This window comes from Corvus hawaiiensis, chromosome 11, assembly GCF_020740725.1.
Source record: "Corvus hawaiiensis isolate bCorHaw1 chromosome 11, bCorHaw1.pri.cur, whole genome shotgun sequence".
NCBI classification, from domain to species: domain Eukaryota; kingdom Metazoa; phylum Chordata; class Aves; order Passeriformes; family Corvidae; genus Corvus; species Corvus hawaiiensis.
Window position 1 is genome coordinate 17,048,408 of NC_063223.1, and position 25,066 is coordinate 17,073,473.

Genomic DNA, 25,066 nt, shown 5'->3' on the forward strand with positions numbered 1-25,066 from the left:
TTGAGAGGTTCACTGCATGTAAGAAATAAAAGTATGAAATAATCATTTTTGGTTTTGGCTGCTCACAGAATATATTTGTATGGCCACCCATTAACACACAACAGTAAAGCACAGTTCCACAGAGAAATGAAACAGATGATTGTCAACTGGAATTTGCAAGTCAGGGTATTGCTTAAATGGCATTGTCAAAATACATTTTCACTTTTATGGCCCATGAGCACAAGAGTGACTTGAAAGCTGAACCATCACATTCTGTGGGGTTTTCAGTCAGAATACTATCAAATGGGTGTAAAAGATATAACCAGAGCTGAAGCTTTTCCATTTTCTCAAACATAAAGCACAAAGCATTTTATATTAGAGTATGGCAGCATTAGGACAATTATGTGGGTTTATTCCCTTAAAGCTGGGCTAAAAATTCCACATTGCATGTGTGAATACAACATAGCATTCCCAACTCTTTTGCACACTGCATACAGTACACAGTACAACAGTGGATATAATAGTTGTAAGAGTAGACAAGATACACAAATAATTCATTAAATGAACTTCTAAACATAAAAACTAGAGAGATTGTATTTCAGAAGACAAATAGTTGTGTGAAGATTCACCTCTAAAAGATTACAGAATTACCTTCATCTGCCTGAATCATCTGAGAAGAGTGTGTGTCTGTAAATACATGAGCTGTCACCATGTCACAAGGCTTTAAGCAGGGAAAAAATGGAAAAGGTTGGGTTTGAAAATGAAACAAATAGAATTTGTGTGAGACTGATTCTTATAAACCAGAAAAAGATCCTGAAGACAAAATTTGCCACAAAACTGTATTTAACTTCAGAACATTTGAGGTAATACTCATGTATTTAATTTCAAACTACACAGAACAAATACATAACTTGTTTCTCACATGTCAAATATATACTTGTCAGAATTAAATGTTCTGAACAATAAGGAGCCTTCTTCTGTCGTTCTGCACTGAAAGACCTCTGAACAGATGGTTACCAGGTCTTCACTGGGAAGACAGAAGAGTCCAGACTCTTCAGGAAAATAAGTATCTCAGTGGTGGTTGTCCCAGTTTCCTCCTATGCCACCAGAATAATCTGGAACCTGAGTGCCACTGGTACCCCCCATTGCTTCACAAGCACATCTCAATCTCAGATTGGTGAGGAAATGGCATGGGCTGACTTACAAGAGCTTTCCCTCACTGAAGTTTGCAATTCTGTGCTCTCTGCAGTGATGATGAGAGAGCTAATTTATGAATGGCTGGGTCACAAGAGAATTAATGTACCACAGCAATGGAGCACGATATGCAGATAGGAGAGGGAGGAAGAATGTGGAGCTCAGCAAATCCCTTCTTTCTCATATAAGCTGATACTCAGCTTAGAGGAAAACCATACTAATGATGCAGCTGATGTCTTGTTAGAAAACATCTGAACTGTGACCAATTTTTCTTGACAAGAATTTTTATTCTGTATAAAAATGAGATGCTTAGTCATATGGAAAATAAAGACTAAATCAGTGATGTAATTTCATTCAATGATGGAATTTCAAAAAGTTGGGGTTTTTTCTTTTATTATAAAGAAAATCTTTTAACAAGTCTATTGAACCAGCCCATTAATAAGCTCTTTCCCATTGGTATCAAAAGAGAAGTGAGAGCACAGTGCCTACAGGATAAACAAGGATATAAAACATTTTCTCACTGTTTTAAAATTCATACTTTCCATGTCTCTGCATAGGGCTTTATGTGTATGTTCATGCACAAATAAGAGTGACAAGCAACAAATATCCTCAACAATTTTTAGCCTCTTGCTGTACACGAACTAAGGGCAAATATAGAAGAAAATGTAATGTGTCAGACATCAACACACTTCTCCCTGCAAGATACATGTGAGTTCTCCATAGGGAAATCTGCAGGAAAGTAATTCTTAGAATAGAATGCAGACTTGTTGATGATTTAACACATACATTTAAGTGGGGGGAAAGGGAAATGAGCTAGTTAGGACAAATTTCAGCAGCAGTTAATCAAAGCTGGTAAGTGAGCCCTGAGACAGGGAGGCAGATGAAAGGACTGTTGTCTCCCATAGGTCTTTGCCATAGTCCCTCTGAAAATGAATTTGTAGTTTTCCTTTTGCATCCAGAGAAAAGGAGGCTGCCAGAAAAAGGTCACTGGGCAGAGGTGGCTCAGAACACAGCCACATACCTGGCTGTCTCTTTGCAGAGCAATTCTTTCCATGGCTGTCTGGCTAAGCCACATATTTGGTGTCTGTATAACCAACACAGATTTACACATTGCCATAAATACCAGATTTTCCTACTGTCAAATGTTGCCTCTGTATGCAGGGATGAAAAATTGCATTACTTCTTGAGAATATTTGGTTTTCTAAAGCTTTCCACTTGACTGAACACTTTGGACTTCCCATATGCTATTTGGAAAAGTGGTACATGGGCCAAAAAGTCTAGAATTTATCACACTTACAGTTGTGCTGATATTTTTTTAAGTTTTCTTAAAGTTTACTAGACATTCAACAAATCAGTATTTTTTATACCTCAGCTCCTATCTGTGTCTAAAAGAGCAATCAGAATGAAATCAGAATAATGCTTAAGTCATACTATTCATTGCATAACTTTGGTTGTAGAGTTAAGAAAATATGTGTATCTGTCTCCTGTATGTATTCTCAACTCAGGAGTCACTGCAATCATATATCTGTTCTGGAGGTGCTGTTTAACTGCAGTCATACACTTCTGCCAAGGGCTCTTTATGGATTCTTCATGTCACACTGCAAAACAAAAGTCCAGAAAAGCATTCAGAAAAACCCACACCTGGATTTTATTACCATTGCCACCCAGCACAGCAGGCTCCAACCAGCAAACATTTGGACTCCCATGGCTTCTTCTAAATATCTCAAAATTATGTACAAAGATGAATGGATTAAGCTTCTAATCCTCCTTTGTAATATTAATCAAAATCACTGGATTTTACATGAAGATAAGAGATGGCACTGAGAGACAAAACAAGTTTTGTTGCTATCACAGGTCTGGGGTAAGAATGAACTTCCCAAATTTCTGACTTTCCTTCATCTGCTGTGATCTGCCCCAGAGTACAATGATGGTAAAGCATAATAAAGCAAGCAGGTTACTCGAGGGCTTTCCCATAAATTTTCTTTTGCCCTTATGCTTTATGACCAGCAGAATGTTGTCAACAAAGAGCCCAGAAATGCAGAAACCTGTTTTAACTGAAGAGTGAGGCATAATCCAGAGAACGCTGTTATCACCTAGTTTGCAATTCTGATTCTCATAAGCTTCTCCTGATGATTTTTTACCTTCTTTAATCAAACCTGACTCAGAGAATAATGACATCAACCCCCACTGCTGCTGTTCTCACTCTTATTAGCATTGTCCCTCAAAAGACTATTAATGAATAACTGGTGGTAGCTGTCAGCTCAAGAAATCAAGTGTTACACACAGTTGTAGAGACAATGTGTCTGTGTGCCTCCTTTAGGTAATGAAATCCTGAAAGACCAACGGGAGTTAGAGAATGATCTGAGGAGTTTGTGCTGTTTCTTATGGAAAGCAGCTTGCAGCAGTGTTCCCCAGGGCTGCACTTCTATTAACACCATTCCAGGAACCCCACAAATCATACATACTCCAGGGAGCCTGAGAAGTAGGTGCAAGGCCCCTGATATAATGCTGTTGTGTGTGAAAAACAGAAAACAAAATGACAGCAAAGGTAGGTATGATGCACAATAATCTCTGTGAATCAACATCATTTCCACACAGTAAAGCAAAGGAAAAGTGGGAGGATTTCAGACAAAGCAGGTGAACTTTTGAGGCATAAGCGTTTTGATTCAAAGATCATAAGGATGAGAGAAATACAGCTCTCACAGTGACAGGGAAGCACAGGAGATCAAATGAAGGCCTGTACCCCAACTTTCGTGACAGCAGTGAGTTAATTTGTTGCCGGTATAACAGGTTTGAAGGGTCTGGCTTCAATGATTCTGCCAGAGCTATTAACTCCCTGTAGGCAGGTCTAAACAAACACTGGTTCAGTAGCTGACTCAGAGTCACAAAAGAAAGGACAATGATTTCACCACTGATCTTTCTTTCAATAGACCAGATTGGTCAAACAATATCAGCTGAAAAGGATCTCTGAAGTCACCTGATCCGACTCCCTGCTCAGAGCAGAACCCTTTTGGAACAGGTTGCTCATGGTCTTGCACAGTCAAGTCTTCTCTTTCTGCAAAGATGCAGATTTCATTTTCTCGATGGGGAAATGGGGCTCAACTTCATGAGGCTCATATCAGTGGATGTCTGTAGGCTGTTAACATCCCTCTGCACATACATCTTGTTTTATCTTTTTAAATATATGCATACCGTTTTTACTTAGTTCAAATTAACACTCAGCTAATCTCAGGCATGGGAAGATGTATGGTGGAGCTAAAGGGATTACAGTTCCCTCCTCTTTAGCATTACCTGGTCACACGGCAGAAGAGAGCCACACATCCACCCACATGCTAATTGCATCTGACTGGAATCAGGCAGAGGCAATTTCTGGAGCCAAATCCTTGTCTAGTGTAAAATAGCAAGGCCTATTCAAGATGAAACAACTCCTGCCATTTTAGAAAAGCTAGAGATATAATCCAAAAGGCATCTTAAAAATTTGTTTCTGCTTTCACTGAAATCAAAGGAAAACTCCACAGGATTGTTACTTCCATCGCTGCAACATCAGGTACATGCAGTCAGGGAATGGGCACTTCAGTTCAGATTCATATCTAGTCCATACATTATTTGTTCTGTGGTAATGTCAGAAACATTTTGGACAGCATCTGTTCACGCAGGAATGCAGACATCCAGCATCAAATGACTTACAGGCTAAAATATTAATGCCTACAATATCAACTAACACTGCTTTACTACGAGCTAAATTTTCTCACTCTTTGAGGCTACATTCTTTTCCCACTTACAATACAAAATGCACTGTTTCTTCCCCCTCAGAGGACAGTGGCCTTCCCTCAGCCAGGGTATATAAAATAAGGTGTTGTTAGAGTGATCACAGGGGTCAAAGTTGATGGCAGTGCTGGAATGGCACTGCCGTATCGACCATCTTGCTGACAGTGTTTTTCCTTCTCAAACCTTCAACTTTTCCACACCTCTAAAAAGAAGAAGGTAGCCCCCAGAGAGGAGTCCTTCCACCTCACTGAACAACTCACTTAACTGCACAACTTCTAAGCCATAAACCACTTGAGTAATCCCACTGCTCAACACAGGATAAAAGGAGAAAATAGCATTAAAGATTTAAAGTAAAGAACACAGCAAACTCAAATGATAGCTGCACCATTCACGTCATTACAGCTAAGGGTTTGTCAGCACTTTCATTATAATGCTCATTCCTCTGCTGTCACTCCAGGCTAAAATTTGGCAGAGCATAAAACTTAAAGCCCAGACAGACACAATAAGAACAGAGCAAAAAGGAAAGCAAAGGTTTCAAGGACAGCATCCTAAGATACCTTTACGTGTCAGGAACAAAGAGTATCTTACAAAGCGTGATGCAAGAAGTTAAGCTAGGAAAACTATCTCTTCTCTCATTAGGATGGTGTCATAGAGAGGGGCTTGAACTGAAGGCTCAGTGACACAGATTGTTATGAAATACTATGAATCCAGAAGGGTAAGTATTAGTATGGTAATTTCAGTTAAATTTATGTTTCAGTGCAAGGGAAGTCAATAAGTTAGAAAGAAAAGGCAGACCACACACAAATATTACATCTGAACAGAAGAGATCAGACTTCATTTTGGGAATGTAGGAAAATGTGTCTGCTTGGACTGGTAAGTGCCACTGACATGAGGGATTGCTCTCAAGCACTGTAGAGTACCTTTCTCCCTGCCTCCTTTCAGCATTAAGATTGTTACTCTAACAGTCCAAATGTCCAAAATACAAGAAGAAAAGAGGACTAAGCATAGGATGAAAATACCTCTCATACTCCAGTAGTAACCCTTACACTGTTGGCATGAATTACTTGCCCCTCAATTCCATCCCCTCAGCTCCTTTGTCCACCTGGCATCCATGTGGATACAGAATAACCCAGAGTAAAGGACTGAGACCAGAACTGAGCTATGACAGAGGTCAGAGAGGCTTGGGATCACTTCTTGCAGTAACAGAGACAGCTAATGCTAAGTGTAAACAGATTACAGTATTAATTACTACTTTTCATGGTTTTATTAAGTTTTTTCACAGGGTTGGTTATTAGAAGATTGTAAGAACAACACAGATAAAGTTACTGTTGCACAGATTTAGTGCATTGGATGGTTTAATCGTTCCCCATCTTTGTCAGTTGGTGCTGTGGGACTTAGCAAAAGACTTTTTAATTTTGTTTCAGCATCAATGAAGATGCTTATCTTTAAAACACAGTTAGAGATGAACTGCACTATCTATACAACATATGATTGCTATTATTATCTCAGTAAATTTTTATGAGGACTTGAAGAACTCCAGTAAGTGAAAAAAGAGCGTGCTTATTTTCCCTGTTCAGAATTAGTTATAACAAAGACTGTAAAATAACAACTATATAGGTCACCTAATCCCACTGACTTTGTTAGGGTCACATCTTCCTTGACTTCCTAAATGAGTGAAGGTTTGGACTGTGATATTCTCCCAGCAGCTTTTGAGGGAGGCCAGCTGTGCATCCTTCATAATACACGTTCAAGTGTTTGAGAAAGTCTAGTGCATCATTCCTAGAGCAGGGCTACTGCTGAACAGTAAAAACTACATTGTGCTCATCTTAGAAGAGCTCTGATGGCTCTAAGAAACAGAGAATTAAAAGCAATGTTAAAACAAACACCTGCCCACACAACATCAGTTTAATTTGGTAGCAAAGGCACTGTAGTAATTAACAATGCTGCTGCCTAAGAACCACAGCTCTGTCATAAGTTTATCAGGTCATGTATGCCTGTTATAATACAAAATTTATTGTCATTTATCACAGAGCAGAGGTGGAGCTCCACTCACCTGCTTGTCTGTGCTGTCAGGGAAGGGCACGCTGCTTGCGTAAGACACAGGTCACACATTCAAAAGCATTTTCCTGGCACTCAGTCTTTGCCTTTGTGCAAAATGCTGATGCTTTTGAGATTCAATGATTTAGCATGTCACTGCACTGGTGTAACAGATGGCACAGGAGAGTAGAAAGAATGAACAATGACTGAGGCACCGTGTTCCACTTTGTTCAGTGTGCCATCTTTCAGCACTCCTGATACAAGGCATCTATTATTCACTCTTTAAATCAATCTGCTCACTTTGGTTAACACTACCCAGTTAATAGTGAGATACACCTTTTGAAGAATTAGGTAAAACGTGAGTGCAGCATTAATTAATGGGAGAAAAGTCAGGAGTTTTTAAACCTGAGGTCCTTATTCCCTTCTAACAGGATCCCAGAACACTGAGTACTGTCTTCATTGTGTATCTGACCACACAGCTCCCTGAATCCAATCCAAGCATTTCCTACTCCTCTGCTCCCACAACTCCTCTGCAAAGCACAACCCTCCTGTGCCACTGAAGCCCCAGCCAACACCTGAAGCCAGGTTTTACAGAGGGTTGAGCATTTTTGGGCTTAACGTAGACTTTGTGATTTATACAAAGATAAAGCAACACAAGGAAAAATTTGTAAAAAGTAAGAAAAGGAGAGAAAAGGTTGAAAGTCTTCAAAGCAGCGTTCTCATGAGTGGCCATATTTATCTCCTCACTAGGCACAAGGAGCAAAGACGGTGGATTAATAAAACCTGTTCTTACCCACAGGTAAATAGGAAATAGCTGCAATATGAAATGCAAAGGATAACCTCTGCTGTCCTGCAAGTCAGAAATCATTGATATCCAGCAACATTTTGTCAGACTTTGGGCAGCTGTTTCACATATTTCAGTGAGTACAGAAAGGAAAGAGTGATACTCTTAAATACCTGTGTGTATGTTAACATGGGAAGTGGATGTATCAGGTAGAAAATAAATTATAAGCTCTTCAAGTGTAAGTATTAAAGCATCAAGTTATGAAAAGCACTGCAGCACTCTACAGTAACACGCCAAACATTACAGTCTAAAAATGTTACAGAAATGTTTACATAACCAGATCTAAGGACATAATCCAATGCTCATGGACTTCAGTGAGACTAAAAATCTCTATGCAACTTCCTTTTTTCTTTAATAATCCCTTGGAACTGTAAAAACAGTTCTGTGCTATGTGTTTGGAGACCAAGGGTTTTCTGCTGATAAAAATCCCGGAAAAGCCATTATTTTCTGAAGCTACTGCTGTCTCCGAAGGTTAATTACCACTGGCTTGATTTAGTTTTAAGGTGAAAAGAAACATGGGTTTTTTTGGTCTTAATTTCCTTTGATTTTAACCAATGTGTTACTGAAAAACAGTTTTTAAGTGTTATACATTTCTTCTCATCTAACAGCTCTCCTGCTTTGATCATCAAGACTGCAAGAGGAAGCACGCTGTGTAATAAGGACACAGATCCTACTTCAGGCAGCAGTGTGGCAAAACACGCTTAGAGAAATAAATTGCCTATCCTTTGGGAAATCCAGGCATTTCCAAGTTTATTTCCATCCATAGTGGATAAAAAATATCGAAACCCCAAAATGTTCAGTGAAATGTAGATTGCATTCTCTTTTAATTTGGGAATAGCAGCCAGGTCCTGTTGAAATATTTTTACAGTAATATTGAAATATTATAGCCCATACAGCTGAAAGTTTGCACAAGAAAAAATATCCAAATGAAAAATAGAACTACGGTGTTCAATTTCCTTTTTAAAACATTCTGAATGGTTTCCATATCAAGTTCTTCTTGACAGATTTTGAATTACATATTTTTCAACAGTAAAAATAACTTTTCTCTATAGCTTACTGGAAACTTTAAATTTTATCAGCTTTCAAAGAAGCATTAAAATAAGATAGAACCATTGAAGCTGCCCTGACTTTCAGGAATGTGTCTGGACTTGCACATATTTTATAAATTGCACAACCTGTGTCTGTGATCCATATCCAGGGAGACAGAGGAAAAAAAAGAGAATAGAAACAGCTGCTACTATTTTAATGTCTATATCAAATTCATAGAATATGAAGTTTAAAGGTGTTTGCAAGCTAATACAGTGGCATTTTCTAAACTCAATATTTTATATTAACAGGAAAAGTCATTACAGTAACACTCTTGACAAGATATAAACAAATACATTTTTCTACAAGATTCATCCTTGTGGACTGCTAAAAACACCTAGAAGTTGCTTTAATTCCAAAGACAGCTTCCACATCACCTTTTTTTTTTTACATAGGTTCAAAGCCTTAAATGACCTCCAGCCAGTCAGAAACGTGTCAAATTATGCAGTACCTATTGCTGTACTGTTCTCCCAACCCCAGATTTTTTATTGGAATTCTGAGCAAATAGAAGACATTCAAGCATGAAGTCTGGGCAAGGTCAGCATGCTCTCTGCCTGGGCTGGAAATGATGTGGGAACTTCCACTTGGTTGGTCTCAGTGCAGTTTCAAAACAGTGCAAAAGGGATTTGAGGGAAGCAAGGTCATGGGGAACACTCGTCCTTAGCTCTGCAAGGTGGGAATCCTCACAGTGAAAGGCATTATCAGCTTCTCCTGCAATGCATCCAAACTCATAGCAGGGAAAGCCTGGTACATCCAGGGATATGTAACAGCACCAAAATGACCTGATGGTGGATGCTGCATCCACTGTTTCATTCCTGCCCAAGCCCACCTGTGGCAAGAGGAAAAGGATCCAGTTTCCTGCAGAATGCAGGGATAGAGCCATTCCACCCACTTGTGCACAGAGAGTGACAGAGCAGAGCAAGTGCCTGTGAGTCAGGTTGAAATACAGATACTTGTCCACAAATGCATGAGGTAAAATGAAATTGTTCACAATAGCTTTGCAATTGTTTGCCCAGTTCAAAAGTTACATTAATTTCTTCCTGAAGGTCATTAGATTAGTTCTAAGTGTAACATCTGTGAAGTAGATAGGAATTAAAGTGAAAAAATCAGGAGCCAGAATAACCCTTTGCTAGTATATACTTGGAGATTGAAGGCAATTTAACCTCTGCCATCAGTGTGGATGTGCAGTTGTAAAACTTCTCACATCCAACCCTGTAACACATCCTAAACCAACACCATCTTAAGGCTGATCCCTCAGCTGTAGAAAAGGGCTGGTTTAAAGGCATCTTTGATCCCCTGACAAAAAGATCTTGTTGGAAAAAAAAAATAGATGCAGGTCAGGACTTGGAAGATAATAAATTCAGTGGAAAAATAGAGCCTCCTAGGCTTTGACAGGTCCTTCTCATACATATGGAGTGGCTGTGCATCATAAAATGTATCAGTCAGCATGTCAGTATTAATGAATAATGAGAAATACAAGGGAGGAGTCAAAACCTGGGAGCAAAGGACAATGACAGCTTCGATGACTTCTATCTCTCAAGCTATAGGTGCGCTTTCCAAAATATCAGAATTAAAACTGAGTTACAAAGTCTACTGTGCATGGTACAAGTCCTGTGCAACATCAAATATAAGGAATCCATAAAACTTGCTTCTCTGGAACTAAGGATCTTTATATATGCTGCTGAAACACCTGAAAATGTGCATCCAGTCAGTGTGAACAACCCAGGATGAAATAAAACTTCAGCTTCTTTTGCAAAAACAAAATACAGCAACTCCAGTGGTTAGTGAGGTACAGGAGCTGCAACAGTGACCACTGTGATGAACAGTACTCCAGACCTTCCCAAAGAGAAAACTGGCCCCACCATCTGAAAGGTTGCTGAATTCAGTGTAATTCTTTATCTAATTCCACTCAACCATTTAATTTTAATAAAAGCTTTCTAAACAACATTTAATAACATTTTAGTAAAGAGGTTTTTATAAAATAAGAAAGGAATCATCATCATTTTTAAAGTATCATTACTAACCCCTTCTGTCTCAAACACTGAATACTCCTTTAAATAAATTTTTAAAATGTGTTTATGGGACCACGGGGTCCTGCTTCTCCTTTACCTTTAAGAACAGTTCAGTTTTGCTATTCATATGGAAAATGTTCTAAACTGACTGAAGGTCAAACCTGCTAAAGCCCAAAGAGGATCTGGTCTGTGTTGCCCACACCCTTTTACAGACCCAGATTTCTGGTCTGTAACAAGAGGACAGTGCCATGTCAGTTGACATGACAGTTTCAGCCCTGTTCTTTAACACATTTTGGTCCTGGCGTGAGTCAGTTGTCTTCATTATGAAAAATTCCTTTTCTGTGCTGTTTACTGCTTTAATATTCTAAAATTGTTGGATGGAACAACAGCAAAACTTCCCTACCACAAACACCTCAAAAGAAGGGGCAGGTGTTTAGTCAAGGAAGAACTAACAGACATCAAAATTTATCATTTAGGTCTCTGCCTATTATATATGAATATCTAAAATGATAGTTTCTTTCTTTGTTCCATACACATTTCATAGAAAACAAAGCTTCATGATTTTAAAAAAATTCAAAATGTAGCAGAAAAGTTCCATATGAAACTAAAATATAAATTATTTTTAAAACTAAAAAAAGGAGGATTTTTAATTCTTTTCTATGACCATACCATGAAATACAGTCATATACATTAAAACTAGAGTTACCAAGCCAGGACCCCAGTTTTATTACAGTTGCTTGTAATGAGGGTCACTTCAAATTAATCTTCATCATATTAAACTATTCAGGACACTAAAACATGGAGCTAAAACTAGGTTTCCTTGAAAACAAAACAAAAAAAAAAAAAAAATCAAACAAAAACCACAAAAGCTGCAACAGAACTACGATGCTGTGTAGAATAGTGTTTTAACACTTGTTAAAGTGCTTAGTTCTGAAGGAAGCATGTAGTGGAAAGGAGTGCCCAAAACCAGGAGTGTGCCTCCTCCCTACTCAGCAAATCCTGGCATTAAAACTATCAGTAATACCTAGGAAATACCTGTGCATACCTTTTGTGTACTAAGATGTCTTAGATGTGCTGCCAGAACTGGTCCTAACAAAACAGAGTTAGACCCAGCCATCAAATCTGCCGACCTTCCAGTTTCACAATTTATACAGTAGTATGCTTTATGTACCAAAACAGAAATCATCTGATAAGACATTAGAGTAACAAAAAGCCTGTGCTTTTTTTTTTCAAATTGCTGAGAATGACTATGGTACAAAGCCTCTCTTTTCAAAATAACAGCTGCTTGTACCCTGCAGGAAAGAGAAGAAAAGCTGGGCTTTTGGATTCCAGCAGGGGTCCAGCAAAAGGGATAAAGAGCTGGCAAATTTCAGAACGCTGCCATAACACATACCTGCTACCAGGAGATCTTGTCTTTGCAAAACAACAGCAAAAATTAGGGGGGGGGACAGGGGGAGGGTGTAATGGTGTGACTTGAACTGACAAATGAGGTGTTGATTCCAGACCATATGTATTGAATTCTCCCCCAGAAACCGAAAGAACAGTCACAGAGTCCATCTGGTCTCTGTGCTGCAGAATAAAGCCTCCTTTGCTCAGAGCATTCAGTGCAGCACATGTATGAGATTCAACCTCACCTTCCTGCGATTATCTTAGTACATTCCCCAGCAAGCTTGTCTTACCCACTTGACAGCTGCCGAGTGATCTGGGCTGAGCCCAGCGCTGTCCCTGAGCCAGTGGCACGTTAATGGACAGCAGCACCACACAAGATGTGACAGGGCAGCCGAGCACAGGGTTTATCTTGCATTTCTTCCACACACTTCCTGAGCCACTGCACAAGTGTCAGCACTTAGAGGAGCTGATTCTCCCTATCTAAGCAGCCTTGCTAAGGCTGTGACAGGGATTCCTGTTCGAAATGTTATCCTGCATTCCAAACCAGGCCAAGATTGCATTAACTGAGGAAGAAAAGGGTAGTCAATAACTCCTCTGAAATTATGCCATATCTTCACTTGAGGAATGACTGGATCTAATTCACTGAGCTCTGTGATCCAAGAGAAAGGTGTGAGAGAAAGGTTGGTAAGCAACTGAGAATATATGCCCTGTATTTCCTTACATCTCTTTTGCCATTAAATATACCAAGTAATTAGTGCTTTATTATAAAATACTGGTGAGGCTGCCTGAATAGTCTCATAGTTATTTAATAAATTACTCAGCAAAAGAGTGAATTTGGCCAGGCATCCACTGGTGAGGAGACTGCTAATTAACTGATATCCAGGCAGGCAGCAATTACCCTTCTCCTCCCAGACAAGAAGAATCTCTCTATTCCAAATATGTGTTGGGAAAGAATTAAGAGCTATAAAATACACGTCTCTTCCAGCAGGAAGCGATTTGGAACGGCATAGCAATCAACCTAAAGATTTCAAATGATGTGAACTAAACACAAAACAAGATAAAATAAAGATTCTGTGCTTTATGAAGGGAGTGAACTGACTTCAGAAATACGTTTCCAGCTGGGACCAGATTGCAAATGCCTTTATTCACTCTGCAGGAGCGGTTATTCACGCGAACAGTTCCCTGCAAAGCCAGGGAAAAAAACCCACATGAGCATGTAGTCACAACTGTGAACATGCAGCTTGCCATCTGACCTCCAAAAGCAACAGAACCTTGTGAGGCTTTTACTGAAAATACCATAGGGTATTATACCTTGGGGTTGTGTTTATTTTCCTTAGACATGATTTTGCTGTCATTTCATATATTATGTTTTAGGAGGAAATTAGCTGATTTAATATTAATTTATGGGGAGCTTTTCATTCTTACACATTTGGTCAAATTTCCAGGCTAGTGTCTCAGCAACAGATTTGTAGCAAACAGGATGCTGGGATTTATCAGGCTTGCACTCATTTTGGCTTTTTGGATGTCCAGCCATAAGGCAGACTTGCCATGGCCACCTGGGGCTGAGGCTCTGCTGGTGGGCACCCATCCACCTGCACATCACACAAGTGTGGGCACAAAGGCAACCAAGAGACTCCCCATGGTGAGTAGGAAGCAGGGATTCCTGGAAGAGTGTCCAAACAGCTCTGCATCCTCAGTTTAATGACCCACGTGGGAAGGGATGCGTTTAGAATCGAGCTGTTCTGATAACAAGAGTTTTACATAAAGGCTGAAAAAGAAACGTAAGAAGTATAATTGGTGCCCTAAGGGGAAAATTTCAAAAGCACATATAAGATTTAAGTGCCAAGCTGCAAGAAGCAGTTAGAGCTAATATCCAAAACTGGAATCCAAGCCCAGAACTTTGATCTGGCACCCAAAGCAGTCAGGCTAAATACCAAAGGTCAAGAGCCCAAGCCAGAAATCAAGATACAAGCCAAAGGTTAGGACTGAAATAGGCACTGGATGCAAGCCAAAGGTCACCAAATGAGCGTTTTCAAATAGCCACACACCTCAACTATCGAATAGTCAGTGAACAGATTTCGATGCTCCCTTAAACAGCACTGGTGTTAGCACTGGGAGTATTCCCAAGCTGACCACAGCCACCACGGCTGTGGACTTGCTGAAAGGGTCAGCCCAGCCACCAGTCCTTACCAGCCACCACCGAGGTCAGTCTGAGTCAGCCAGATCCAGACTAAAGCTGGGAACAGCTCCCCTGGATTACACAGAGGAGTGAAGCCCGGGACAGCCACACATGCAGCTGCAAAGTTTCCCATTGGAAAAATTAAGATATGCACATTTGCAAAGTTCCCTCTCTTGCATAAGCTCAGTGGAAATGCAAACAAAGACAGATCCAGATGAAAGACAAGAAAAAAAATGGGCCCCAGAGAGACTGTAGAAGCCTCAAAAATCCCTGAACTAACACAAGATCTCGTTACAGATCTACATTTCAGTTGCCTTTCTCTATTACCTTTTTGCTGATTATAACAGAAGTCCTGCTGCTACTGTATCCCTTTGCCTACACACAGACAAGCAAGACATTCGCCTCTGATAATTTTACAGGGTAAACATTTTCTAGTGTTAGCTTATTTATAATGAGAAACGGGTAACAAAAGTATCAAAAACAACCTTCTAATGTATAAATTAAAACAATAAATTCATACTAATGTCCCATTATATGCCTCATTAGCACATCCTCTGGAGAACACTTGATGGTTTTGGGAGCATTTCAAAAACCAGTACAATGCAGCTTAAAACTGCAATTAAGAGAAATCTTAAATAATCTCAGTGAAGAGTTTGCAAATATCCCATATACCAGAATATGCTTTTGCAAACATTAGTAATTAAATTCTGACTAGAGACACAAATGAAAAATCAACTTAAAGAGAGAGAAAATAGACAATTCCTTTATCTTCCTCTGATTTTTTTTCAAGGTTATAAAGAACTGATGGGGATTGAAGCAAGTTTAATAAGTCTCTCTGTCCTGCTGACATGATAGTAATAAAATACACTTGTACAATTACCTTCATTGATATATATTTTTTTCTTTCTCTGAGTCTTTGACAAAGTGCCCCTATTCTGGCAGTCATGCTTTCCTGGTAGAGTCAGCGTTTCAGTTAGTAACTTTCACCTGCAGTGGATTTCACTTAGTGAGTCTTTAATTGTTTAAACTCAAACAAATAGTTACTACCCTTCAAACCTCTCAGCAGTTGGCTTGGTGCCACCAAGCCACAGACAGCACTTTGCAGAAGTGTGACCACTAAAGAAGCACCACGAAGTAGGCAAGAGCCTATAAAAGGAATATCTGAGGCTGGATAAATGTAAAAATCCTGATATTAGACAATACTAGGGGGATTTTCTAAAGGAACAAGAATAACCCTTTTAACTTAAGCATTCCCCACAGCTGTTTGTAAGCCAACAGCATTGCCTGGCTCTCGTGTCACAGAAGCTCATGAATCACATAATGGCCCTGAAGTGCTAAATCTTCGTTTGCACAGCCCACTTGGCTGGCTCCCCACTACAGCTGGAATTTAAGACCAAGTCCAAAAAAAAACCAAACACCAAAACAGACTATAATGGGAGAATCTTACCAAAACATATGCCCATGTTATTACAGTCAAACAGTCCCCTTCCCACACAAATACAGTATAAAGACATGCCTGGTTTTGTCTCCTAGGCCTTCCCTTAGCCTGAGCTCCCCTGTTACTCCTGTGTGGACACTCGTGCTACCAAGGGCAGGAGGAAGAGCCTTTCCCTCAGCTGCCTTTCCAGGCTCTCCCTCTGTACCCAGCTTACCTCCTCCTAATAATCACCCCCTGATTATTCACATAACAAATCCATCATGAAAACAGAGCTGATCAGAATTTTTCTTAATCTAGTAAAAGATGCCAGTTTTATCTCAGAGTGAAAATATTTACAGAGGCAATGCTTTGCTCTATCTTTTGGTAGCTGGTTTTGAGCATTTTTCTGTTCTGGTAAATGGTGGATTCTGGCCACTGCTGCCCTGTAGGACAGCTCAGCATTTCTGGAACTCAATTCCCCTGGGTGACAGGTCTTTTTCATCATGGAAGTGTCAAGCTTCCTAACAATGCCCCGTCTCTGTCTGAGCAATGTCAGGCGCACACAGGAACAGGGAAAGGCCAGCATGGCAAGCTTCACCTCCCCATTCCTGATTTCTGTGCCAGCTGTCAGCAGCCACAGATTGCACTCAGGGGCAGAGGAGGAGCTGGGCAGGCAGGCAGGCACTGTGTCACTCCGGGACTGCAGAGCCCAGCTCAACCTGCCAGCTCTGGAAGGCATCACACCAGAAGGAAAAAGCAAGAGATGTGGTCCTTCAGCTGTTTGCGCATATGTGCATTGTTTACACTGCAGCTCTCAAAGTCTATTACATTTAATTGTTTTGAAAATCACATGGTTTGTACAGACTTTAGACGAGGTAGTAATTCTGAAAATGAGAACTAGTTGTACTGACCATGAGAGTCTTGAAAGAACCTATTAGAGCCTGTCATGAGAACTGGTACTCAAGCGGTCTTGAAATAATTATTTGAGATTATTACAATCTATTGGAGAGCTGTTCATCAGCTTGCCAATCCCTACCTGACAAAATATAGCACCCCTACACAAGTTCTTTATATTCAGCATTTCCATGCACTAATTCCACATGGAAAAGTAATTTTATTGTGATGCACTACAGGGAAAAAATTCTTGTATGAATGCAATGGATGGTTTCAACACACAACTTATTAGTTATTTCTCTTTTCCCTTGAAAACACGCCAAAGCAAGCAACCTAATTTGCAGACTGACATCCCAAGTTATACTTATTTTCCAGATGAAAATTCAATTAATCTGTGCACAGAATTCTATAGAAAATTCTGAAGAAAATAGTTGACTGCCATTTCTCTTTACACACATAACTGCACACTACACGTTCGAAATTAATTAAATAAGATGCTGCTGCTTTTGTTCTTTAATAACTCATTACTATCAGATCATTTATTTTCTAACACCAAGGTCAAGGGACATGAGGTCCCAAAAGCAAAAGGCTGCAATTGCACTTCCACCACAGCCCTTAAGGACTGAGCTCCAGCCCTGTCTTAGCTAAACTCTGTTCCACTTTGGTTGCAAATTACCACAATACTGTGTGTGAATGCTGCTTCCCCCTTGAAATGCCCTTCCTATGCCACTCCTCACACATCTTATCCACAGGGCTCCCCTGAGGATCTTCATCACACAACTTTATGGCTCTTTTCTGAGTGACTGCAGCAAAGGAATTCTCCATCAGCCAGAACTTAATTGGAGGGAAGAGGCCAAATAAGAGGTTAGGATCTCATCCAGTTTATTTCCTTAGTCATGATGTAAAAGAGCTTCACTTTTCACCAAGTATGGTGACTCCTCCCCACCTCTCCCAGCCTGCCTTCCTCACCCCTTGCAGGAAGGCCATCCAAAATGAGTGGCTCTACCTCAGAACTTGATTTCAAAGCATAAACACATTATGGATTCTTGACTGCAACTGACAGAGGCAGAATTTAGCACATGACACACATTCAATCCACGTGGTTTATGTCACTGAATACTCTTGGACAAGATACACCCTGAAGAAAGCTGCCAAAGCAAAGAGCAAGGGATGTGTGTGCCCACAGCAGGAATTAAGGGATGCTGTGCTCCAGGCTCTCATTACACCTGTGTTTGTTCCTGTTTCCAGCAGGAAGATGAGACCCGCAGAAGGTGTTGGCTGGCACTGAGAGGCTTCAGGACATCCACCCAACCAGAGCAGAGCTCCAAGCCTGCTTCTTTGTCCTGGTGACAGCACCCAATGCAGCTGCTGCCCTCACCTTCCAACAAGGTTCTGTGATCCTTCAGCATCCCACCAGCCCTTCCCCGGATGAAGGAAATATCACCAGAATGCCTGCTGCTTATATTGTTCCTAAGAAAGTATTTCAATAGAATTTATGATGATGAGTGAATACATTGCACTCATTTATGGATGGGAAAATGAAGGTACAGAGAGCTGCAGTGGTTTAATAACCATAGAAATGAATGCAGGTTTGCTGATTCCCATTCCTCTGACACTGGAAAACTCAAGAAGCATCAGAAGCAGCCCAAACCACCAGGCTGTTTTACTTTCTATTTGTTTCCAGTCATGTCTGAAAAGCTCTAGAAGCTATTTACTCTCAGAATCATGTTGCATCTTCCTTATTAGTACTGCACCACATCAAGTAAAGCCTATTGAAAAATACACATTTGCTCATAAAAAATTAATCTAACCTATTTTAGAGATGATTGCTCTGATATGTGCATATTTTGCAAGAAGATAAAATATTTTTAAATAAAACATTAAAATAAAATATTAAATTAAAAATAAAATACTGAAAAATAGAAATAATATTAATAAAAATATTAAAACATTTAAAAGGAATTCTGACTTGCTATTTTACAGCCAGGCTTCAGAGATAAAGCAGCATAGAAACCTACATTTTAAAATTTATGTGACGGCCCCAGTATTTAAAGGGCCAGACACCTGGAGGCATCAAAAGTGGCTCAGGAAAGAAAGGATGCTTCAAGAAGACAAAAATATAAGTACACAATAATGCCATAAAGCTGACACAGTGTATTTAAGGTAGATCACTCAGTAATTAAAAATTGGCTGAGTTAAAAACTAACATGGTTCTACTAAAGTAGCTTCCTCAAGGCTCAGGGTTACTACTACAATGCACAATTACACCTGATGTATTTCTCAATTCTGTACAGAGCAGGACCTTGCTAATCTAATTATCTCTATTTTTTTAACTGTATAAGGAGACCTAGGGGAACAGGCTACTCTGCTTGTAATAGTAATTGAGTATTTTTTTCATAATGTTATTATAGCAATAAAACAGCAACTACATGCAAAATGAAATAAGCATTTGAAAATCACTGATGGTGCACTTTTGCTACTGCAATATTTTGTCCAATGAATATTTGCAATGGAGTTCATTTTCAGCAATGAGATTAGCACAATCTAATATATTCAACAGCAGGCCTTGAGGCTACAGCCAGATAAAATATCCCAGAAGTGGCTAAAGATGTATGTTCAAAGCCCAATGTAACACATTAAGCACATCAATCAATAAAAGTTCAGCTGCACACCTGCATCTAATGAACTTACAGAGGCTGCCATCACTGAAAGGCTTGTATTCAAAAAGAAGTTGTATTTTAATTTTTCTACAAATTTACTTAAGAAAAATATATTGCTGGATATTATGCAAAATGCAGATTCCCAGGAATAACGTTTTCTCTCTAGCTCTGATTTATGTCAATGATAAACTTCTCTCTTTACTTTGTCAGTGACAGATTATAACCAAGGGTGAATGTGATATAATTTTTGAGCTGAACCTCTGTGCCCTAGTTAAAAAAAAATCATTTTACCTGTCTAATTTCACTACCTACCTTCATCAGAGAAGAGCTGTCATATTTTGATGCAAATTCCAGCAATTTTACATGTTTCAAGCTGGCAGGCAATGTCTTCCTAGAAAAACCTGCCACCCTTCCACAATCTCCTGTGAAATGGCAAACCAGGTTAGAAAGATAGAGGAGATTGGATTACCTGTCTGCACCAGATCATTGTTTCTAGGAGATAATCCATAAATGATTAATCCTTCTAATGTTATTGAGCAATGCAAGGAGGGCTGCCTGTGACCTATTTCACCCTCTTACACTGTTATTGTGGGAGTAGCTTTACTGTATAAATCAAATTGAGTAATTTCATTCTTTTGTTTTTATCGAATTGTAACTGTAATTTTATGATTTTTCTCTGTTTCTTTTAATATTATTTTAGCATCTCTTGGAAGGACCATAACTGCTGGTAACACTCATATCCAAAATGTCAGTGGACACATAGATGGCTAACTATGTCATTTTCCTTGTACTTTATTAAGTTACATTATTTCAGAAAGTGCTGTTGTTTTTAATGTTCTGTGCTTCACATTTTCTAGAAGATTTTTCCAATTGTATAAGGTGAAAAAAAAAGAAAGAAAAATGAAAGTCATCCATTCCTTTACAGAATCATTACTGCAATTATTTCACAACAAAGAAATTTCTAGTTAAATTCACATTTCAGTATTGCAATGGCTGAGAAACTCAGATGCTATGAAAAGTCGTTCTGTGCTATCTCTGTTTTATACAGAGCATGGAAAGAGGAAAAAATCCCACACCTACAGCTGGGTAAGTCAGTAGTCCCAGAACAACCTTCCTAAACCTTGTCACTTCCATGTGATGATCCTGCTAAACTGGGAGTCCCTTTACACACCATCCTATCCCATCCATTTTCATTGTTTAGATTAACACTGCTGCCCTGTAGCACTGCTAACACGTAGCAGTTTGGAAAACTTTCCTCTGAAGGCAGAAAAAGATTTTGCACAGCCAAAAATAAACATCTGTCACCATGAATATGCAACAAGGTACCTGTGGCTGCAGCACTGGTGCAGAGAGAGCACAGCGCAAGCTGGATCTCCTTGGAAAGGCTTCTGATCCACTTGGCCCTCCAAAGAGCAGAACAACTGCCAGGGAAGGTAACTACACAACTTGAGCAGTTTATACCATATTTGTATAAATGAGCAAAATGCTCAGGTAATACCACCTGTGAAATAAAAGGATTTTTCAAATAAAATGGCAGCATTTCAAAAATTCTGGCATCCCCTGCCCCTTGTTCTTTTTAAACAATTAAAATGCAAAATAAAAGTTCATTAAGTTATTAAGGAGGTTATCATCTGTCCTATCTAGAACTAAGCCCAAATAAACAGTCTGTAGAATTACAGCCATTATCCTGAAATTTAGGGTATAGATAACAATGCAATTACTAACCAATAGCCCAGAAATTGCCTGCTATTACAATTCCAGGAAAATATCTGCAAACAAACCAACAATAGTGTGTCATTTGCAAAAGAGCTCATGAAACCAGGACTTTCTGGCAATTGTTTCAAGTGGAAAAGTGCAAAGATAAAATATGAGCTCTATGAGTCACTCAGATTTGCAGGACTCACTGGACCCTAGTTCAGCCTGGAGTAATAACAGAAAATGCACTGTCTGCACTTCTCCCTCATCTGAACAGCAGCAATAGATCTTTTGCTGAGGGCTTTCAGCTAACAAGGGGAAAACAAAGGGACTGAAGAATGAAGGCTTTTTCTGTAGGACGTTTAAAGGAGTGACTGCAACCCAAATAAGCTTTGAGGATACCTAGGTAATCTACTGTGTAAAAAGAGAGGCCAGAAAAAGAGTTTGTATAACAGAACTGCCAACAGCAGAGCAACAGAGAGACCCAGCCATGGTGTCACAAGCTAATGGAAGAGTAAAAGAGGGTCTCTATTACTTCATCTACCTTAATATTAACATCTATTAAGTACTTAGGGTAATAAATTATCATATCCTGTCCTACAAAACCTCGGCAGAATAACTGAACTATAAAACAGGATGTTCTCTTCACTTGTTGAAACACAAATGGAATCTGTCCCAGTCACAGAGAAAACATGAAAAGGGCATCGTGTGCATCATCCCACTTGTGCTGGGTTCTGTGCAAGAATCAGGAACAGGGAGTGAGAGAGGAACATTTCCCCAGCACAGCTGCGAGGAGGGCCAGGGAGATTTGCACCACACAACACTCACAGCACATGCCTGAGTAGCTACAACTTCCCAGTGAACCCCGAGACTCTGCCTGGACACACACTGTGCTGTACTTCAAGGCTGAGGAGGAAGATGACAAAATATTTTATTCCAATGCAACAGCAGTGAAGATGGGCAGGGAGAATAAATTCACTGAAATGCAGAACTGGAATTAGCAGATGAAGGAGGAAAACAATCCATAACCAGGAACCACTGCTTCCCTCTCTTTCTTGCTGCTCCTTGGGTTTCACTTTTAATGCAAGATGAAACCAAGAAGTTTTCACAACTGAGATCTCACACAGCAGAAAGCTTCCTTTGCCAATAAGTTTTTGAATTTGAAAGACACCTTTGCTTTACAGTAATCTTGCAGAAAGGAGCTGTTTGGTGCAGATGTTTAAGATTCCATTTAAAACCAGTTTTTAAAAAAAGGTTTTGTTATTTTCTTTCTCTTTCAGTTGAGTTCTTAGAATGTTATTGCACTATAAAATAGTTTGCAAACTTTAATTTCCTCTTATTGTCTTTCTCTAATATTGACTGTTAGGGAATAATGAGACATTTTAAATCAAAGTATTGCCTTTAAGGGCAAACACTATGGAACCAGTGAAAACCCAAATTTTATGGGTTAGGCTCTCCTGTTGCAAAACCATCAGAAGGACATGGACAATTTACGGAGCTCTAAGACATTCCATATGACTTTTGTTGGGGTTTTTTACTGATGCTTATGTCCTGGGGTTCAAGGATGAGTTACTAGGATGAAGTTTTGTGTCTAGATTATGTTTTTCCTAAGAAATCCATTTTTACTTTATGCTGGAACTCTTTGGCACCAAAGCAGGTAAATTATTGTTCTGCCCCAAAAGCTTTACAGTATAAAAAATTATATTATACTGGAACTTAGCATTTCCACTTCTTGTCAGAAAGACTTTTTGTGGAACCACACAACTGCTGGATCCTTGTTCATAGTTTGTGCATTAAATGTCAGCTGTTGCGGGAGAGGACTATACTGTGAAGCTGTATTAAAACCAAGAGTTTGTCCACCTGCAACAGAGAACAACATGACCTGTGGTAATACAGAGCATAGCAGACATGCTTTAAATTCTCAGGAGGGTCAGGAACTTGCTACAAACATGGTTTTGTTTAGAAATTTACAAGCCTGTTTTTTTCCTGTCAGATTGTGCAAAATGCTACAAAGATACTTGAACCTGACTGATCTTATCTTGGAGGTAATTTATGCCTTGATCCTGATGAATATTCTATACTTTCCCGTTCCTAAAATCACCAAAAATTGAAAAAAACTGCAGGAAAAAGCTCAGTGCACTGCATGTTACTCTGCTCTTGTTTCAGCAAACATAGATAATGTACTACACAGCACTCTACTTTACATATGACAGTTTACTGTCCTATGCACCTTTACTTTACCTGAGAAATGTACCTGAGTGTGTTTACTATACCTGAGAGAAATATTTAATCCCCAAATTCTTCTAAAATATTGAAAATTCCATATCCCACTGCAGACTGTGAAGTACTGATACACCAGAAAATGACAGACATGGGAGCAAACAGCATCACCCTTAAAGTGCTGGAAGATCATTCCTGAGCCTGGGACCCAGCTCACCGCACTTCACAAGCCAGCCTGCAGTGCACTCCGAAGCCTTTGTGTTACTAATGGCGGAAATAAATAATAACAAGGTGCGAAGGCCAGTCCTCAGCCCTGCCCACGCGTGTCGGCGGGGGCGCGGCCCCTGCCCAAAGCCCACGGCCCCGCGAAGGACCCACGGCCCTGCAAGCCCTCGGCCACCGGAGCTGCGAGGGGGGAGGGGGGAGCGGGGCCCCTGGAAGGGGCTGCGGGCCCCGGGCTGACAAAAGGGACCCGGGAAGGGCCCGCGGGGCGGGGCGGGGGCCCTGAGCGGCGGGCGGAACGGCAGGCGCGGGCTGGGCGTTTCGGTCGGCGGCGGGGCCGGTGCACCAGCGCGGCTGCCGCCGTTCCGCGGGCGGGGCTGCCCGGATCCAAGATGGAGGCGGCGGGCAGAGCGGAGCAGGAGATGAGCCTGGCGGCCCTGCGGCGGCACGACCCCTTCATCACCGGCATCGCCGACGTGACCGGTCAGGTCGCGCTCTACAGCTTCAGCCCCAAGGACAACGAGTGGGTGAGTCCGGCGGAGCGGGCCCGGCCGTGCCCGCGCCCCGGCAGCTGCCTGGCCCGGAGTGTCCGCACGGGGCCCGCGCGGGGCTGCGCTCGCCCAGGGGGAAGTTTGGGGTTTGGGCGTGTTCCCCCCGCTTGTGTTGGGGGAGAGAAGGAGACGAAGAGAGGAGGCGACAGGGAGAGGAGAGGAAGAGGAGGAGGAAGAGAGAGGAGAGGTGGAGGAAGAGGGAGAGGCGAGGCCGTGTGTGCGCTCTAGGAGGCGGCGCCGTCTCCCCTCTGACCGGGGCAGCGCTGGGGCTGGAGGGCGCTTTGGCTCCTGGTGGCCATTGACTTTTTCTCTTTTTTAATCGTACTTCGTTGTTGTTGCTCGTGCCTGTTGCACAGAGCCCTTGTTCAGGAAGAGGGAGATTTAAGAGATGTTAGTGTTCGTCATTGCATTAAAACACGACTTTGGCTTGACCACCGGGTTCATCACAGAGCTGTAAAAATGGGAGTACGGGGAAGTTCACGTTGTCACGTGCAGCCCTGGAGCTGCACGAACTTTCTGCGTTCGTGGGTCACCAGCCTGTGGTGAGGGTCGCTCTGGAAGCTGGAGTGTGAAACAGAACCATGGTCCATATCGTGCTGTGCTGCTGTTGCTGTCCTTGGAGTAAAACTGAGGAACAGAACATGTCCGATATTTAGAGATTGCCCCGTGAGGCTCAGCATGGGAAGGTTGTGGAAAACTGTGTATCACATTGGAAGATTGAGAGCATGAGCAAAATCTTTTGGAAGGGGTTTAACTTCCTAAACTTTCTAATTAAAAAATTAGGTAGTTTCTGAAAATAGGAGATTATATTTTTTAGACTTGTGATGTCAAACCTTATGGAAAGATAAGGCTATTGTAAGTCTCTGTAATTAAAACACTATACAAAACCTACATAACTGTGTGAACAAGCAGATCCCTG

The 25,066-nt window shown here is 40.7% G+C and overlaps 1 protein-coding gene and 1 long non-coding RNA gene across 3 annotated transcripts in view; one reads left to right on the forward strand and one right to left on the reverse strand.

Annotated features, from left to right (window-relative positions):
- Positions 1 to 374: 374 nt before the first annotated feature.
- LOC125331333 lies at positions 375 to 19,876 on the reverse strand. The gene is made up of 2 exons (XR_007206006.1): positions 19,772 to 19,876; positions 375 to 2,771 (listed from the first exon to the last, which is right to left on the reverse strand). It is a non-coding gene; the product is annotated as an uncharacterized LOC125331333 (long non-coding RNA).
- A 4,073-nt stretch (positions 19,877 to 23,949) lies between these two features.
- The window catches only part of DCP1A (decapping mRNA 1A), a 32,197-nt gene continuing 31,080 nt past the window's right edge, over positions 23,950 to 25,066 (forward strand). For both annotated transcript variants that reach the window (XM_048315466.1, XM_048315467.1), the window contains exon 1: positions 23,950 to 24,123. In XM_048315466.1, the coding sequence (XP_048171423.1) occupies positions 23,989 to 24,123 (135 nt within the window). In that variant the 5' untranslated portion in view covers positions 23,950 to 23,988. The remainder of the gene's footprint in view (positions 24,124 to 25,066) is intronic.